Below are 18194 nucleotides of genomic sequence, written 5' to 3'. Positions count from 1 at the left end.
AATTTTATACCTCCTAAGCTATTTATTAGCTGGGAAAGTACTTAATTGACATTCACCAGGTATTATCTTCTTCTGAGCAAGTTACTGATTTTGGTATATAACCTTGAGCTTTTTGTCTTTTTTTTTTTCCCTTTCTTCTTTTTCAGGACAGCTCTCCCAAGACCAGTAGGTTTCTCAGTGTGCAATTCCCTACAAATATTTCCAAATGGAGGGGAGGACAGATCTATTGCAATGACAGACTCTTCACAGGGGACCCCAATACAGATGAAAGGTTGAAAAATCACTTCTATATTAAGAAGCTGTTGCAGAAATGCTGTCTCCTCTTTAGGTCTCCACAATACACACCACTTCTGGAGTTGTCCAAACCCAGTATGAACCGTGGCCCAGCCAGTTTTGTGGAGTACCCAACCCTACAGGCACTCAGCATTCCACTCTCCCATGTCCATCTCTTCTTCCCACCCACTCCTATTTCAATTATCTGGATTTTTTCTAGAAGGAGCCCCACTCCACAGACATTAAACTCTCCGTCTTACAGTGGCATTGCCAAAGGACACTCCCGCTGCATTAACAGAACTTTGCTTCATCATCACGTCTTCCCAGGCAATGAAACCTGCTATATTATTACAAAAGTAAAACCAGCTGTGCCACTATTGCTAAGTTCTGCTGCTATTTAACAGGATACAGCAAACATTATACCTCAATTCACAGCAGAAAGGGAAAATAAAACTTTATTTTATTGAAAATACTAGGAAAATTCATTCCAGTAAAATGCATCATCTGCTCTGAGCTTTGGCAAAACTCCACAGTTAACTCATAACTCTCAGAAATTCCTGCAAAGAAGGAATACCTCATGCAACAGGTATTCAGTGATCAACATGGGATTAAACCTCTATTTTATGTCTAATACAAGATGTCTCCCAGTATTTCTTAACTGACCACTGTGCCACACAACCCTTCTACATGGGTTTCACAAAAATCATAGCATTGTTTAGGTTGGAAAAGACCTTTAAGATCACAGAGTGAAATCAATAACCCAGCACTGCCAAGTGCACCACCGTCCCCAAGCACCACATCTGCACATCTTTTAAACACCTCCAGAGATGGGGGCTCCACCATTTCCCTGAGCAGCCTGTTCCAGTGCTTGACAACACTTTTGGTGAGGAATTTTTTCCTAATATCCAATCTAAACCTCCCCTAGCCTTCTTCTAGTCAGGAGCTATCAGAACCATCCAGTACATTTAGAGTAGCTTGCTATAACAGGCTATAACAACCAGCCAACACGCTATAACAACCAGCCTTCTAACTTTCAATTTCTCTTATATCCCAAACTCTAGGCAAAACCAAAAAAGAGTCAAAAAATGTCTTTCAGTAAACTTTGCACAGGACTAACCAAACTTCTACTCAGCTCCTTGAACAAGCATCAAGAGTTTAGTGACCTAGAGATCACTGAGCTTCTTCTAATGAGGGTCTGAGGGTCTCTTCTTGTAGTTTGAACACAGTATAGGAAAATCTTTGGCTGCAATCCAAATATTTTTGATAATTGCCACCTTTGAAGACTTCATCATACCAAATCTTGCCATGACCTATAGTTTTTCCTTTGTCCAAGCAACCAGATACACATTTTTCTTCCTCCTCAACTAATCCCTTCTCTCCCCAGGAAAAGAAAAACCCAAACAACATGAAAATCTTTTTTTCTTTTTAAATGCTGTTTACCCACACTTCTTTATCCTCCTCAGAGGATCAAAGGCAAAAGAGGGCATTGAGTCAACTGAAAGGTGTTCAAAAGCCCATGAAAAATAAATGAAAATATAATTCACCCAAATAATTCAGGCACAAAATAAAAACATTTAAAGTTTCTGGAGATGAGCAAAACAGTTGCCTTTCATGTGTAATTGTATAAACCTTCTCTTCTCAGGGGAGCTAAGCAACCAGCCAGCAATAATTAGGCTTCTGAAAGACATGTAGCAAGGAATAAAGGTCCTGAAAGGATGACTTTTCCCTATTTTCCAGGGAAGCACTTTCACTGAGGGGGAAATACCAGAATTCCACCAGTCCTGCTCTCTTCCACTGCCTGAACTGAGATGCTCCAGAATCAGGTCTTATCGGCAGAGGGAGTCTCTTCCTCTAACACAGAGATCAGCTTGCATCTGGATGTCTTCAGTTACCAAAAACACGCCAGCATGATGGGGAAAATTGAACGGAGATACTAAACAGTAAAATACTTAAGTGTGAGCTAGGCCATCTAAAAAGCTTTATGAATAACACAGATACGACAAAAACAGGCAGTGCATGACCTAAGTGTATTGCATAGAGCGAACAACTTGCTCTCAACACACTACAAGATTAGACAGATCACAGGATGGGAAATGGGATACAGCAAAGGTCAAAATCCCCAACGATGAGTACAGTGAAAACAGACTACACCAAAGAGTCCACACTTCACATATAGGTACAACACTCCCATCTGCTACTTAGCCTTAAATTAATCCTGTTCTTTCAGCTCATGTTGGGATTAGTAACAGCTCCTTCAATAAAAGCCTTTTACTGAGCAGACCTCACTCGAGTCCTGGGGGAGGCCAGCCTGAAAAGCAAGTCCTGTAGCCTGGAAACAGACCTCTGGTGCTGGCCAGCAGATGAGTTGGGGCATTTAAAACCCCCTCCAAATTCAGCGTATCCAACACTGGTCAGAGAACTGAAGGAGTCCTTCTGCTCCAACAGCAACAGCATGAACCTCTCTTAAGTTTTTAATCTGGAATGTTTCCAGACAGTGAAAATTCAAGGATCCCAATATATGCAACTCTCATAAAAGCCAGGAAAATTACTGACAACTGGAGATGTCTGGATTTGTGTTCCTACAGATCCCAGATCCACAGCATCAAGGTACAAAAGGCTCAGATTACAAACCGCTATTTAAATTTTAGTTACTTCAATAACTTTACCCAGAGAATAAGTTTTAATGGTTCATGGTCAAAACAGAAGGCTCTGTCACAGGGACTCTGTGACAGTTTGTTCTGAACTGGTTTTGTTCGATGTTTTTACTAACAGAACAGATACAGGAATGTAGCATATGCTTGTTACATCTGCAAATGATACAAAAGCAGGATGCAACTGAAACTCTGCTGGAAGTCAAGATTTTAATTCAAACCAACCTTAGCAAGTCAGATCAGGCTGATAAAGCATATTTATATATACATTTAAATTTATATATATATTATATATATAATTCAATAGAAGAAGAGCAAGGCAACCCAATTCACCAGGATTAACCAACTCCACATATGGAAAATGACTGGGTAGCTGGCAGTTCCTCAGTGGGAGGTTATACTGGATCCCAAGCTGAACATGAGTCAACAGTGTCATACTGTTAAGAAGGGGGAAAAAAAGCAGTCATCACATTAGATAAATCAACTGAAGTATTGCCTGCAAAACAGGCAAAGTAATCCTTGTCTGTTCAGTGCTGCGAGACTTGGCTGGTATAGTCACATCGACTCGGGGCATCAAGCTAGTAGCAAATGTAAGGGCTCAGAGAAAGGGGCCCAGGCACAACACATGAAAGGGAACAGATGAGCAGTTCAGCCTACAGACACTGAAAAAAAACAAAGAAAAGGCAACAACTGTTCTCTGTGTCTATGACAAATAACACAAATAGCAGCAGGTTTAGATTACATCAAGGGCTCTTCAGCTTAAACACGAAGGAAGGAAAGGGAACATTATATATTAACTGTGGTCCCTATGACTGAAGCTCCAGGACCACAACTGGGAAAAAGCCTGATACAAAGGAGCTGCTCATGCCTTGAGGAGGCATCCTCAACTTCCTCCAGCCCCATTTTAATATGAGTTCACAAAGAACCAGTAAACAGACTGTAAGGGGATGGTCCAGGTAATGGCACAAAGAGCTCTCAGGAAAATCAGCAAGACTTCGTGGGACAAAAAAAAAAAGAAAGAAAGAAGAATCTATGGCCAGAAGCACCTACGGAGCAGGTTGATCAAACACTCAGGGTTGATATCAATAGAGGTACCTATTAATCACCACTGACTGTACCAGGAGCAAACAGGTTATTAAATTTTACGTTGTAAACTAATCTCGATTTGCAGTTTCTCAAGTGCAACCATTCTGACTGTAACATCTTCACAAGCTTGTTTCTTGATGCTTTCATTTCATATGCCAATAAACCCAATATGCTTTTCCTGATACATGGTGAAGTAACAAATGTTTGTTTCACTGACCCACGTTTGACAATTCTTTAGACATGAACTGACAGAGCTAGCTCATACATAGCTTTGTACAGAACAATTTCTGAAACACTATCTTTGTATAATTGCTATATTCATAATTTTTAAAGACAATTCTGTTTAATAAGGATTGGAATTATACTAGACAAGCTCCACGTAACAAAATTTTAGACTGAAAGTAATTTTTGTGACTAACCTATGAACCGCTACAAAACCGTGATTTATAATAAGCATGGTAATAGCCTTAATGATTGCAGTGCTTCTGGGTATCAAGGAAACGCACAGACTGGCTCATTTCAAAGCAGAAAGGCCATTTATTTTTTTCTTTTCTCCTTCATGGGTGGCCCATACATATCTTCAAGGCCCTTGGAGGAGCTTCCAACATCCCCACTGTGTGTTCCACATAGTGGCTGCTATTACCATGCTAATGTTAATAGGTTGTAGTTTATGTGACCCCTCCGAGCAGAAGCTATTGCACAGTATAGCCGAGTGTTGAATTACTGCCACTGGCTCTCTATTACAAAACGCTGGCAAGTGCTGAGGAACAGTGGCAGGAAAGCAGCGAGGGCAAAGCAAAACATAATTACAATTTCGTATTGGAAGGGAGCAGAAGGCAGGAATCTGAACAGGCTGGCAAAGAGGGATGCTGAAGCCTGGGGTCATGAGGCACTGGGCAGCAAGAGCGGCTACGCCACTGCTTGCAATGACAGAGCAGCCCATATGCCAGAACATTTGCCACTTCTCTCCCCCTGTGCGACTGCAATTCAAAATTAATAAATAAATTAGGGACAATGAATATAAGCAAGAAAAAAAAAAATCAGGAAGCCTCTGGCAAAAAAAAAAAAAAATAAAATCTTGTTCAACTCAACTCTTTTTTTGTATTACAGAAAACTCTCCAGGGGAAGATTCTGCTGAATGAAGCGAAGTAGCCAGTTCTAATGACAAATATTTTGGGAAAACAGAAAGTCCATATGTTCTCCTTTTATTCTACTAAAAATAAAGAGGAAACCAAGAGCTTTTTGAATTTAAAATGTAACACTTCCATATGCCAGGAGACAAACTATGCCTAAGTTAAGTCTGGACATTAATGGAAGCAAACAGCAGAATGCTGGTCCCTGGTGTTTCAATTATTCTCTCTTTGGAGGTTATGCTTCCAAGAAGTTAAAGAAATACAATTTCCCTGTAAGGATCATTATTTCTGGGTTTTTTTGCAGGCCGTTGCAATGTTTTTATTTAAAGCTATTTGATCGGTATTTGCAGAAAAGCTCAGTTCATCCCTCTGCCTTTTCATACATTCACCTGTAAAGCTTTACACAGAATCAGAGTGCAGCAGGGGCTGGACAGTGCCTCTGCAGATCATCTCATCCAAGTCCCTGCTCAGCACATGGTCAGCCAGAGCACGCTCAGGTCTGTGCCAAGTTGGGTTCTGAGCATCTCCAAGGATGGAGACTCCACAACATCTCTGGGCAACCTCCTCCAGTGTCTGACAACCCTCACACTGAACACGTCTTCTCGCATTTAAGTGCAATGAGCTGCATTTCAGTTTATGCCCATCTCATTTTTCCCTTTCTCTGTGCACCACCGAAGAGTCTGGCTCTTGTCTAGCCATTCAAAACTGGAGTTTCCCAAAGCAAATACTGGTCTTTATTTTCAAACACCACTCTCTGCTCTTAGTTCTTGATATTTCCATTTAAAAATAAAATTAAGTTTTATACAGGAATGGCACTAACTCTGAATATACCGGTGACCTCAAATCAAACAGGAAGACACTTCTTTCCCTATGTTACTCAAATTCATTATACAAAAAAAATATTAAGAAGCAGATTTCCAACAAAATCCTATCCTCTGTAGTTTTAATCTCTTCTTGCCCTTCAAATAAAACTTAAGTATTATCTATATTACTAAAATATTATAAGCTATGCACATGGTGAACTAAGTATTCACCAGCTTTAGTCTGCAATGAAATAAGCGACCTCTAGAAAAGCCTCATGCTCATTTCCAGGGTAGAAACTAAGGCAGAAGGAGGCTTGCACATAAGTATCAATGAAATTAGACAATGAGAACCGGCATTAGGTCAGTGAAAATAGAGCAAGAAAATACTTCACTGCTAGAAAAAATAAGTTTCAATTGCCACATGCAAAAAAAACCATAACGTCCAGAATGCTTTCAGCATCTGCTCTGCGAGATCAGAGCTTCGGAACTCTGCCAGCAACAGTCAGTTTCTGAACGAAGAAGTGACTTTAAAATTGACATTTTGTAACCTTACGGACCTAACATTGGTCTGGAGTTCAAAATAACAGGTATTTCACAATAAACAACAAATTGCTACTATTCCTAACATGGCTCATTTCCTAAAAGCCTAACCATAAAGAAATTAATGAATTAGAAATTGTTATTTCATTTTCTTCCTTAATATCTATTTATTTGGAGTGCCTAATTTGAAGCAGCACAATTCTTTGACAAATCCCTCAAAAAAAAAAAAAGGGAGAAACTTCCAGACTGCTGTTGGAGAAGCAGATTTATTCAGATAAAAATCAGTTAGCTCCCAGAATGCAGAAAAGAGTAATTTTACTGGGGTTTGAGGAATTTGGTTCAAAGCTCTGATCTAGAAAGCAATATATACAGTTATTAAACAGTGTAAGGGGATTAACTCTATAGAGCATTATTGACTACTCCAGTCTCATTAACTGCAGTTTTATTTAGATAAAAATGTCATCTTAAACATCATTTTTGTGTCAGAAGTTAGATCTGAAGAATAACATTAAAAATAAATATGCATCGGCAGCGCCGCAATCTGCACGAGCTCTTTCTGGAGTCTCCCCTGGAACTCTCGATTGAACTTAGGGTTTTGATTTACAGTGTGCCCATCAAGAGAAACTGCTTTTAAAAGAAGTTGTCCTGTGGAATGTGTGATGCGTTTTCTGAGAGGCAACTTCACTGGAGCATGTACAAGTTTAACATAGAAAGCTGACGTCTGCCTGACTCTTTTTCCTCTAAGAAAGGAATGAAGAAAGGTTACGGAAAGAGTTCTAGGTTCCCAGTGGACTTTTGCCTACTTTCAGACTTTATTAGGGAACTGCGAAGCTAATTACGTGTACGATAACTTCAGTTACTGCTTTTCATGCAGAATCACAGACGAGAAAATAATGAAAGCATGAATGGAAAAGTCTCTGCCTTTTAAACTTGGAGCAGCTCAGAGAAGGCACTGGATATTTCAGCAGACTGCAGCAGAGCTTCTGTACTGCTATGAGGACCATGCAACCCTCAAGAGGTGCTCAAAAGGCCCACCAAACACCAGAACAAATCCCAATATCCCTCACTGTCTTTGCTTCCAAAAGAGCATCTGTATAACACCCCAAGGATCACTCAGAAGACAGAGGCATGACCAGCTGCACAGGCAGCACTGCAGACACCCTGCACTTCCTACTGCCGCAGGATGGAGCATCCCCCTGAGCATGCTTCAGAGGTAGAAACTGACCTGCACCAAGCTCTGAGCAAAGTTAACAGCAGCTGGGTACCTATGCATTTTTTGAACTGTAGATCCAGGAGAAGTGGGAAGCCAGATGTAGAAACAGGCAGAGCATCCCCATTAACCACTTCACATTCTGGGGCCACTCAACACTTCAGATACACGCTTGCCAAGTTCGTCACGGCAGAGGCAAGCCGCTTCCCCCTGGACACTTTGCAAAGCTGTTGGCATTCCTCCTGAAAGCTTTGTCTCGTGCTTTCAGAGGCCAGTTTTCACGGATGCAACAGTATTTTGGAGCTGTACTATTTTTTTCTTTTCAAGTGGAGGCTGTTTGTACATTTCACTCAAACACTCCACATTCAGTTTCCTAGATTATCTCAACCACAAGAATGCAGTGCATCTACCTGCAAAAGGAGGTAGAGTATAACCCTACATTTACTATTCCATGAGTTACTAGCAACCAGACTCAAACCTAGTTCACAACAGCTTGGTCATGTTCTCCCCTTACCCTTCCGGCATTTTTATTTATTGTTTGCTTCTACACCACCCCACGAAGAACTGGGAATCTGGGTTTGGTTTTTTTTTTAATCTATATGTTCTATATTTTCAAAACAGTATTTGCAGCCCTCCTATTGGAGATAATGAGGGCTGAAAAAGATGAAGCCTTGGAAACCTCAGGTGGGAAGAATAAAAAGCTCTCACCATCAGGAACATCCTACCTCTAAAAAGTTTGTAAGAGATGACCTCCACACTGAATTCTTGTGAATGAAACCCCAGATATTTCCATGAAGTTTTTTATATATATATATACACACACACACTTTTTTTAACCAAAACCAACGCTAGTAAAAATCTTACTATGAAGCAACTACATTTTTATACATTTGCATGTAGCTTGGCTACCTCTGGTTTCATACACTTGCTTAAAGCAGAACATGCTGGCACCGTTTATTCATCTTCCCCTATGAAAATAAACTCTGCTTCCACACGCTTCTACCCAAACGTAACTGCCCACACAAGTGAAGTTCTCCTGCTACATACAGGCACTATTTAGGATGGGCAGCAGAAACATGAATCACTGCAGAGGAAGAGACGCACATTAAAACAAAGAAGGGGCTGTACATCCCAACTGCTTACGTTGTCTGCTGATCACGGGGGAAGCTCCAAGTTGTTTTGTATAGCTGTATTTTTGAGAGGTGACCTGCTACAGCCGGGATGGTACGATGCTGGGAAAAGAAGATGTTTAACACCGTGATGTCATTCCACCCACTACCAGTTGCCACGGTCGCACAGTATAGCAATAAAACTGGAATTTCTAATTTTGAAAAATGGTGTTTTCTTAAGTTACAATCTTCAAAAACCTCACAAAAAATGAAAAGGGCATAAAGCCAGTATCAAGAGTGTCAGCTCCCCTTATATCATATTACATGTCACTTTCAGCATCCTACTCCTTATTTATCTCCTTCCCCAAGAGGCCAATACTCATCATCATTCCCATACACCTGAGTTAATACTCAGGGATCAGATCCCCTGAGGCACTGCTGAACTGCCTTCAGTGCAGTACTGCATGTCATTGCTTCCCACCCCTTAGGACCAATGTTAACATTAATGATTAGCAAAGAGAAAGATACCCGTGCGGTAACTGTCCTCCAACATACTGCAGGCTTTGAGATTTTTCCTCAGGCTGAAGAAAACAGTTAACGATCCTATTTTAACCAGCAGTATGCATCAGTGATCAAGACTAAGTTTATTATCCTGCAAACAAAAAACAAAGACCAAATTCCAAAGTGGGCATTGGCTCCACAAATCAACTCAGTTAATACCCCATCAGAAGGCTACAGCGTTGGCAGCTATGTGGTATTTGTGGCACTACTGGAGAAAACTATTTTAAGTCTAATTAACATGAAATTTTTAGAATGCAGATGCTTTTCATTTATACATAAAACAAAATGCCGTGACATTTCTCCCATCCATTTATCATAAACAAGTTAATTACTGTGTAACAAATAGCTCCTGGTAGAATCTGTGTTTTGAGGACGTTAGAGAGCTGACTCAGGCAAATAAGATGAACCACAAAGTAGTAGTTAATAGCTTATGGCATACTTATAATAAAACAATGACTCTGTAAAAGCTTTTGTTGTCAAATTAAAGCTAAGCTATTTCCATTGGAATGAGTCAATTATAAGCAGTCATTATCTGTTTAACTTGACTCAAACCTAGAATACTACAAGCACTTTCATTTTGATACATTCGTAACCTTGCATACTTTTGAGAGCTGGATACAAAGCTTAAAAGGGAAACGTTGGGTTTATTGCCACACCACTTATTCCCGAACCAAGTAACATCTAAACTTCCCAGTGCTGGCTGAAGATCACCACTATGCCAAGGTTCGCGTATCACCCGATTTCTGATGAACAAACCTTTAAGCAGTCCTTGCTCAGGACCAAGTGAGGACTACACAGCATCACTGGGATCTCCTCAGAGCCATCTGAACTACACACACACACATACTTTATCCTCCCCAGTTCCATGAAAGCACCAACAGGTGAATTCCTACCTACTTTTTTTTAGGCAAACAGTCCCATTTGGCCTGAAAATGAATTACTGAATGCTGATGAGTAAGATGGTGGTAGCTGGCAGCAGAGCTTTGCGTGGTAAGATGGTGTGAAACAGTACATATGTCAATCTATCAAATTTGATACACTAAGCAATCTGAACCCATTTTTGGTCTGAACTATTGTACAATACTTCACCCAGATGGAAGAAAGAGATAAACATTTTATGCTTCAGACACATCAAGTGTGAGGAAGTAAAATTAAACCTCAACTGGAAAACTACCAATTTTACATGCTAGAGTATATATAAAGAACACAAGCATGAAGAAGAATTTTCTCCTCCATTACTGTACAAATTAATTGGATATCTTTTTTTCCTATGATAAACCACAGCATGTATTTAACTGTAGATTAAAAGGTGTTTATTCATTATCAAACACAGCATTTGCTTTTTTTTTCCCTTTCTCCAGTTGACAAAATGTTTACAAATGGCATAACTCATGACAGCGTTATCAGGACATGAATCTTACAAGTGGCGCATGCATACACAATATCCCGAGGGCCAGTGCAGCCCTAAATCAGAGGCAGGTTTGCCATGACTAATGTAAAACTACAGCTGGCCCCTAAAGCATAAAATTAAATAGAAATATATTTTCATTCAAATCAACTTGACAGCCTATCTAAATATAATTTCATATTTAAAAAATTATCAGTTAAAACTGAAATGAAATGACAGCCACTGTGCTGTCTTCGAAGTCACTGCCAGCTAACTCCCCTGAACAGACCTTCTGCTCCATCCCTATTGTCCACCTACATAAACACGCAGCACAGTTTGTCAAGCACTAGACTGCAAAAAATACTCCTCTGAGCAAACACATTAATGACAAGACTTCCTACAGTATTTGGAGGACAATGTCTATCAAACAATTTCCGAAGCTGAAAAGCATGAAATTTACTATGAAATTTACTATTTACAGACTGACCTACACAGCCTTACAGTGTATAAGTTTGGGAAAAACTGATACTAAATATGTAAACAAGTGGTGCTTGGTTCTCTTTGAGCGTTGCTATATTCTTGGGCTTGTCTATTTAAAATCCTTGTTTGGTTATCTTTAAATAGAAACTCCCCAACGTTTACTAATTGGTGCCAGGCCAGTCAAGAGAATTCCTGAACAGCAAAACTAAGACAACTGGGCTCAGAAACAAAACTGACTGCCAACTCATGTAGAGAAAAAATGTCCAGTCCTGGATTCTGTTGAAGCCAGAAAGAACACTGTCAAATCTTTCTCTCCTTCAAGAAAAATCAAAGTGACTGAGCAGGTGTTTGCTCTGGAGGAAGACAGAAATCCCAGTTTTCTGGCAGAGACATACGCACGTGAGTAAATGTACTCGGAAGAAAGTAGCAAAGGCTTATAAACCCTTGAGTAGAGCATCAAGTCCTGATGTGCTCCCCAGCTTCCACAACATACCAAGTGAACTGCCGTAGCATCCACCAATGGTTAGTGATTTAACTCAAGGGGGGCGCTTTGGCTGGGGGAAGCATTTTGATCTTCACAAATTACCTTGGAGTAAAACAACGATTTTCTGTATGATGCAAATATAAAGTTTAATTATTTTTAACTTGAAAGGGAGAGACATCAATACACAGGATAATCTATTGTTATTTGGATTATGAGGATGTCTTAGAGTTTACAATCACAGAAGTGGTTATAATCCAGCAATTACTATAAAGCTAATTGGTAGCTTCTTTTTGTCTGTGTTTTCATGTTGTCAGTGGGGCAGTAATGAAAATGAATGCCACATTTGTGAACAGAATGTCTGTAGGCTTGTTTACCACATCTCCAACAACAACGTCTGCTTTATCATGCATTTCAAAGCAGAGATAATTTAAGGATCTTTGAATTTCATACATAAAATACTTTCTAAAATATCAAATGTAGAGTTTCTTCAGACAGGGTGGGAGTGGGAGACTTAGAAGTGAAATGATGACCTCGCATATTATAGGCAAACAATCTACCTGAAGCAGACAGCACACAGACTTTGAACGATCCATCTGTATTCAAAACCACACTCAGGTAAACCACTTAGTGTTTCATCCTCCTACAAACATAATTCTGCAGACAATTTCACCATCAAAACCAGCATCTTTAAACCTCCTTTCACCTCCTGAAAACACAGTTATTGCAGAACCTATTAAGCTTTTTATTCCACTTACCTTTGAGTAACTTCTGCCCTTCCATGATGCTTTGGGAGACGAATGCTGTGTAGTCTTCTTCTGAAAAGCCAGGCTTGCATGTGGGTCTAACTGTAAGATCCCCATTGTGTGCCTGCAAAAACAAAATGAGGAAGACACACACCATGACTTCTGTCACTTGGGAAAACATTTTGCACCCGATGACTAGGTGTTTAGGCACAGGCAAACCTGAACAGTAAAGTAGTGTACAAGTAGAAACTGCTTGTGCTGAAGTGCCTATCTCTTGGAGCGGATCCATACTGTAACTGCAGAAATAAAACGGGCCAGCACATAGTTGCCTGACTACAAGAGAGCATTGTTTGTAGGAAGGCTGGGATACTGGGCACTGTCAGAAGAGGGGATGAAACAAAGAGCGGCAATTCATCAAGGCTAGCACTCATACAGAAGCCACGCAAAGGCCTGATGTTGCAACACCCAAATCACTGAGTTTTGCTACCAAGAATCTGGGCAAACCCCAGGAGGAATAAAATCCCAGCTCCCAGCAGCCTCAGGAACTTATGACCACCTAAAGCCCCCGTCCTTCCCCTTCTGCCAGCTGCTGCCTCTGCGACCCTCCAGGCTCTGCGCCTGTCCAGCACTGGGGAGGGGATGCCCAATGAAAAATACAACATCGTTACTGAATGGCACAGCCCCACACACAACCTGCCAGGACCCGGGGGAAGCACCCAGCTAAACAATCCCCTGTAACTTTGGACTGCCTAGCAGGGAACCAGCTCCTGCCACACAGACAGGTTAGTCCTGTCATGGCATTCCAGGCTCCTTGGAATGAGGTACTCATTCCCCTACAAGGAATGATGCAGACCCCAACTCACTGAAGGCATATAAGGCAGTGATTTATGCCTAAGAAGGGCCAGGTGCCTTATGTACAAGCAAGTGCCGGTGGCAAGGGATTTCTAACACTCCCGGACTGCCGGCAGGGCTAAACCAGAGCATCGCTTAGAGATGCAGGCTGCACCTCCGACTCCTCCAGTCCCCGCAGCCGAAGCCAAGGGAACGGGAGAGTCACTTCCCCAATGAAGTGCAACTCCAGGCGTGCTCCTGCCTTCCCGAAGAGACGAGAACGGCTCCCCCGGGGTCCCCGAAACACTCCTGGACACAGATGATGCTGCATTACGGAGAGAGGCAGAAGGGAAGAGGAGCGGAGGGTCCTTTTCGGAAGAGCTTAGTAAGCAGAAAGCAAGCCAACGTACTCTGCTAGAAATCACGCTCGGGAGACGGATGCCAGCTACTGCATGGGAAGCGCAGGGAAGCGGCGGCTCTGTGGACTCTAACCGTCGCTGGCAAGATGTTGCCATTGAGAAATATTTCAAAAGGTCTGACTGAAGATAACAGGCTCTGGATCGGAAATCGCCCAGTTATTGAAACGGTGCTCGCTAGCTGCGAGCGCACCGGGGCTGCTTCTGCCCAGCCGCCAGCCTCCCGAGGGCTTGCACTCGGGACACCACGGATTCAACTTGGCACAGGGGGATTCAGGGACGAAAATAAGCGGCTCTTGTTCCCGCGGCCAGCCCAGCATGGAACACAGCAGCCGCCCCCCTCACCCAGTACCGCTGCAGCCACGCTTTCCGCCACCTGCTGATGTTCCGCGGACAGCCCTTAATTTGTGGGGGGGACACCCTGAAAACCCCAAACTTTTCAGGCCGCTGTCGCCAGCGCGGATCAGGCCCACTCGGTGTTTACGGGCTCGTGAAGACAAAAGTTGCCGGTGCGGCGGCAGCGGAGGGGCGGCCGGCGGAGAGCGGGCAGGGCTGCGCGGCGGCGCTGGGGCGCGGAGGCTCCGCGGGAGCGGCGGCACCGGGACGCACCGCTACAGCGAAGTTTACCGGTAGCCGCGCACCGCGGAGGGCAAGTTTCTACCGGCGCGGCGGAGGCACCAGATGCAACGCGACCGACGGCGTTAAAACCCAGTGACTTCGAACCGCAAAGAGGATAAAAACAAGGAAGAAGCGGCGAAGGCGGCGGGAAGCTGCGGGGGCACCGCTCCCGCTCACTCACTCTCACGCTCCCGCACCCCGGCCGCACGGACCCCGAAGTTGCAGCGGGTATAGGCGGAGGGCGCGGAGAGGCAGCGGAAGCTCCGCTGGGCGCGGAGCCGTTGAGCGCTGCTTCCCCCCATACCCCATCCCCGCGGTGCAGCCCCACTTACCGCTGCCACCGAGCCCCGGACGGGAAGGAGCAGCGCGAGCAGCGCCAGCAGCACCCACGAGCCGGCCCTCATGGCCCCGGCCGGCCCAGCCGCGCGGGCTGTGGCGGTGCAGCCGAGCCGCGCTGCGCAGAGCCGGGGCCGCGGAGCCGCTGCCGCCCCGCTCCCGCCGCCGCTCGCTGCCCGCTCTGGGCTGCAGGTGAAGCGCCCGCCGCGCGCGGCCCCCACGCCCCGCCCACCGACCGCGCGGGCACGCGCCGCCTTAAAGCGACAGGCACCGCCCCGCCGCGGAGGGGCCGGCGGGGGGCGGGTGTCGGTGCGCCCCTCGCAGCGCACATGAGAACGCGGGGCGGCGGGCAGGAGAATGCGCACAGAACAAAGGTACCTGTGCAGAGAGCCAGGGAAACGGCCAGGGGAAGGAAACAGAATATCCGCGTGAGGGATGTACCCACTGAGGGAAAGTGATGTCCGCAGGGAAAGCTAATATATCCAGGGAAAGATGTACCCGTGAGTGACAGATGTAGCGTGTCCAGGTGGGAAACGAGCGTGTGCAGTGAGGAAAAGCTAGCATGTCCGCAGGAGAGACATCTATGGGGGATGATGGATGAGTCCAGCGAGAAGAGGATAGCCTGGGCTGTGAGGGGAAGGTGGCATGTGGGGAGCAGCACATCTACAGGGAAAAAATAATGTGCTGGGGAGGAAAAAACATCGATTTTGGTAGAAAAACCAAGATATTTGGAGAGAGGAAAAAATGACACCAGGGGGAATCACACCCCCATCACCCCAGGCTGCAGAGGTCTTCGCTGGGTATCACCTTGTTGGGAGGGTGAGGCCTGGCAGGGCAGCCGTGGGGTACCTGGGAAAACATGGTCCTGGGAAAACCCCTAGGATGCCACAAGGACTTGGGGGTTGGCAGGTAAGAACTGTTCCCCAGGCTGTTCCGGGGGTTAACTCTGCCCATGGGTTAGCTAAACCCTGGGCAGAAACAGCGGATGGTACAGCAGGTGGTGTCCTCAGAAGAGAATGATTTGGGTGAATGTCAGTTTTGGGATCAGGTACAAAAATGGGTAGTGCCAGAACTAGCTCCTCAGCTGCGTACATGAGCCTGTGTGTGTGCCTGGACCTTCTTTATTTAGAGGAAAACCGACATGTCAGGCCTAGTCCGTGTTCACATCAGTAACAGATAAAGCTAATTGCACTAAACTAGAGGTTTTCTGGTGTAAAGATAAAGGCAGATCAAAACAGGGCTGGAAAGTGAAACTTAAGGTCAGTTTCATTTTCACAGACAACTGAAAATGGAAAGCAGTGGTTCTGAGTGCTAAGTATGGCTCCTGCTATTTTCCTACAGCGTGGCCCTGGCATCCAAACATGAGTTTTTTCCTTTCTGAATACAGCTCAATGCCACAAATAGGAGTTCTCAGGCATGTATATTTTGTGCATATAAATCCAACAGCAATTTGCATAAATAGATGCATTCTATCTGATGTACGTGCAAAATCAGACATTGCAGCTGAAAAATCTGGCCATTAAACTATTCTGTTATATTCACACATTTCCAAAGGAACGAGACACATAAATCCACTGACGGCATCTTTTGCTACTGAGTAGATTTAATAGCATTGTGCTAACACCTAGAGATGTTAGCGAAGAACTGAGACCTCATTGTGTTACGCTCTGTAGACACGAATAATGAAAAGATTGTTCCTACTCCACCAATTTACAGTCTTACTGGATTATGGGGTTTATTCTGTTTTTAAACAAGTATTTCTGAGTTTGTTACATAACATTAAGTAAATCCCATCATTGCACTGAATTTAGCATATACCCTTTTTTGTGAAGCACTTTCACAAAGGCAGAAATAATCGAGTGACACCATCATAGCAAAAATAAATCCTTATCTGTATATATAAAATCTACATTTGTTCCCTTTATTTTTATCCTAAATTTCAAAGTTTGGAGTAAATTGTGCCAGGTTGAAGGGCAGCTGCAGTTGTTGCTATTTAAATGAAACTACAAGTACTCTGGAGACTTCTGGGGATATTTTGGATTTGTGAAAGTACAGTGTGGCTGTTTCCTTGCGAATACCTATGGCCAGTTCCTTTGACTCTTGCTGAACTACAGCTGTTGCTGTGCATGTGCTGGCTCTGTTTGATGACTTTGCTAATATGACAAGTTCTGCAAGTATTGTCAAAATAAGTCTGACACCACAACAGATTGTGAAGAAAAGGCAGAGCAGTAGTGAAAAAAAAACGCAGAATTCTTCAACATGTTTACAGTTGATTTCTAATCTGATGGGAAATTGATTTTATTCCCAAATTAGTTTGCCATCCCTCTTTTCTAAGCTGTGGTATCTGTGAGTACGCTTCCAGATATGCTTCCAATAACACCGGGTACTTTTACAAGCTGACGTGTTTCCAGAAGGACCAGAAGAGAACACAAATCCAATGTTCACACAGTGGAAATCAGTGGTTTACATATGTGCTTGTTTTCACTCTACCATTTTCCTTCAACTCTTGACACTCCAATTAATTTTGGAAGGAATTAAAGTTCTGCTAACTGATCAGCTACTATTTCAACTACTTCCTTGTTTGGAAGCACTTGACATGGAGTGCTTATAAAATATCTTCCTTTGGATCTTTAAGAAAAATTAAAATATGCCATTTACATTTTTGTACCTATTGAATTTTTCACAAACCGTTGCATTTAAGCATACAGGTCTGAGCTGGGCCTGAACATATGTTATTTGGGAGGATTAGCTTCAGACTCTCACTTTGCCTTGAGTCTGCTGGGAGACTATGAATTGGTATTCCTGCATAAAAAGAAAATAGGAAGCTCTACTGTCTAACATATGAATGCTGCAAGATGTGGATTTGGCTGGATGAAGACGTTGAAGAGCATACACATGCACAGTAAATCAACTTGCTAAACACCTCAAGAGCAAAACTGCTGATCCTAAGAGCCAACTTGCTATACTGCACAACACTCAAGAGAATAAAAGGCTCATAGACAAGACATCTACAGAACTGACTGTGCCAAGATAATGAGGAGCGTAGAGTACACAGGGGATTTTTCTCTCCTTGAGGCACACATGTAATTCCTGTTGACAGCAGTGGGAGTTGTGCGTACATATCAAGGGGACAATAGAACCCTTAGTGGTGGAGATGAGTATCAGATGTGAGCTGTGTGACCACAGATAGGAAATGAGAGAGAGGGAGGTGTGATCACTAAGGGACAGTACAACATACAATAGAATTGTCAAGCAGCCATCAAATATATGAAAGCATGGGAATAACAAATTAAATGGACAGGAGGTGAGAAAACAAAGTCTCAAGAGGCTTTTGCCTTCCTAGCTTAGGGCTGATATCTGAATTCCTTATTTGGGAAATATTCCCAGTGGTTTAACCTGTTTAATCCTCTGATAACTGAATGTTTCTCTGAACTCAAGTAAATAGTTATAGCCTAGATGCTAAGGATAAAAAGTTGTTTTACTAAAATCTCAGATAAGTAAGGAGAAATTAAATTAATACAGTGTGCAGAACA

At 43.2% G+C, this 18194-nt stretch overlaps 1 protein-coding gene across 1 annotated transcript in view; it reads right to left on the bottom strand.

Annotated features, from left to right (window-relative positions):
• The window catches only part of LOC130597664 (cadherin-4), a 451693-nt gene extending 436961 nt beyond the window's left edge, over nucleotides 1-14732 (bottom strand). The window contains exons 1-2 of the mRNA XM_057406394.1: nucleotides 14658-14732; nucleotides 12473-12584 (exon numbers count right to left, since the gene is read on the bottom strand). Of these exons, the coding sequence (XP_057262377.1) occupies nucleotides 12473-12584; nucleotides 14658-14729 (184 nt within the window). The 5' untranslated portion in view covers nucleotides 14730-14732. The remainder of the gene's footprint in view (nucleotides 1-12472; nucleotides 12585-14657) is intronic.
• Between the last annotated feature and the right edge of the window lie 3462 nt (nucleotides 14733-18194).

The sequence above is a fragment of the Pezoporus wallicus genome, unplaced genomic scaffold (assembly GCF_028554395.1).
Source record: "Pezoporus wallicus isolate ANWC-B61680 ecotype Strahan unplaced genomic scaffold, APGP_CSIRO_Pwel_v1 contig_6783, whole genome shotgun sequence".
NCBI lineage: Eukaryota > Metazoa > Chordata > Aves > Psittaciformes > Psittacidae > Pezoporus > Pezoporus wallicus.
This window is presented reverse-complemented; position numbering and strand designations above follow the sequence as displayed.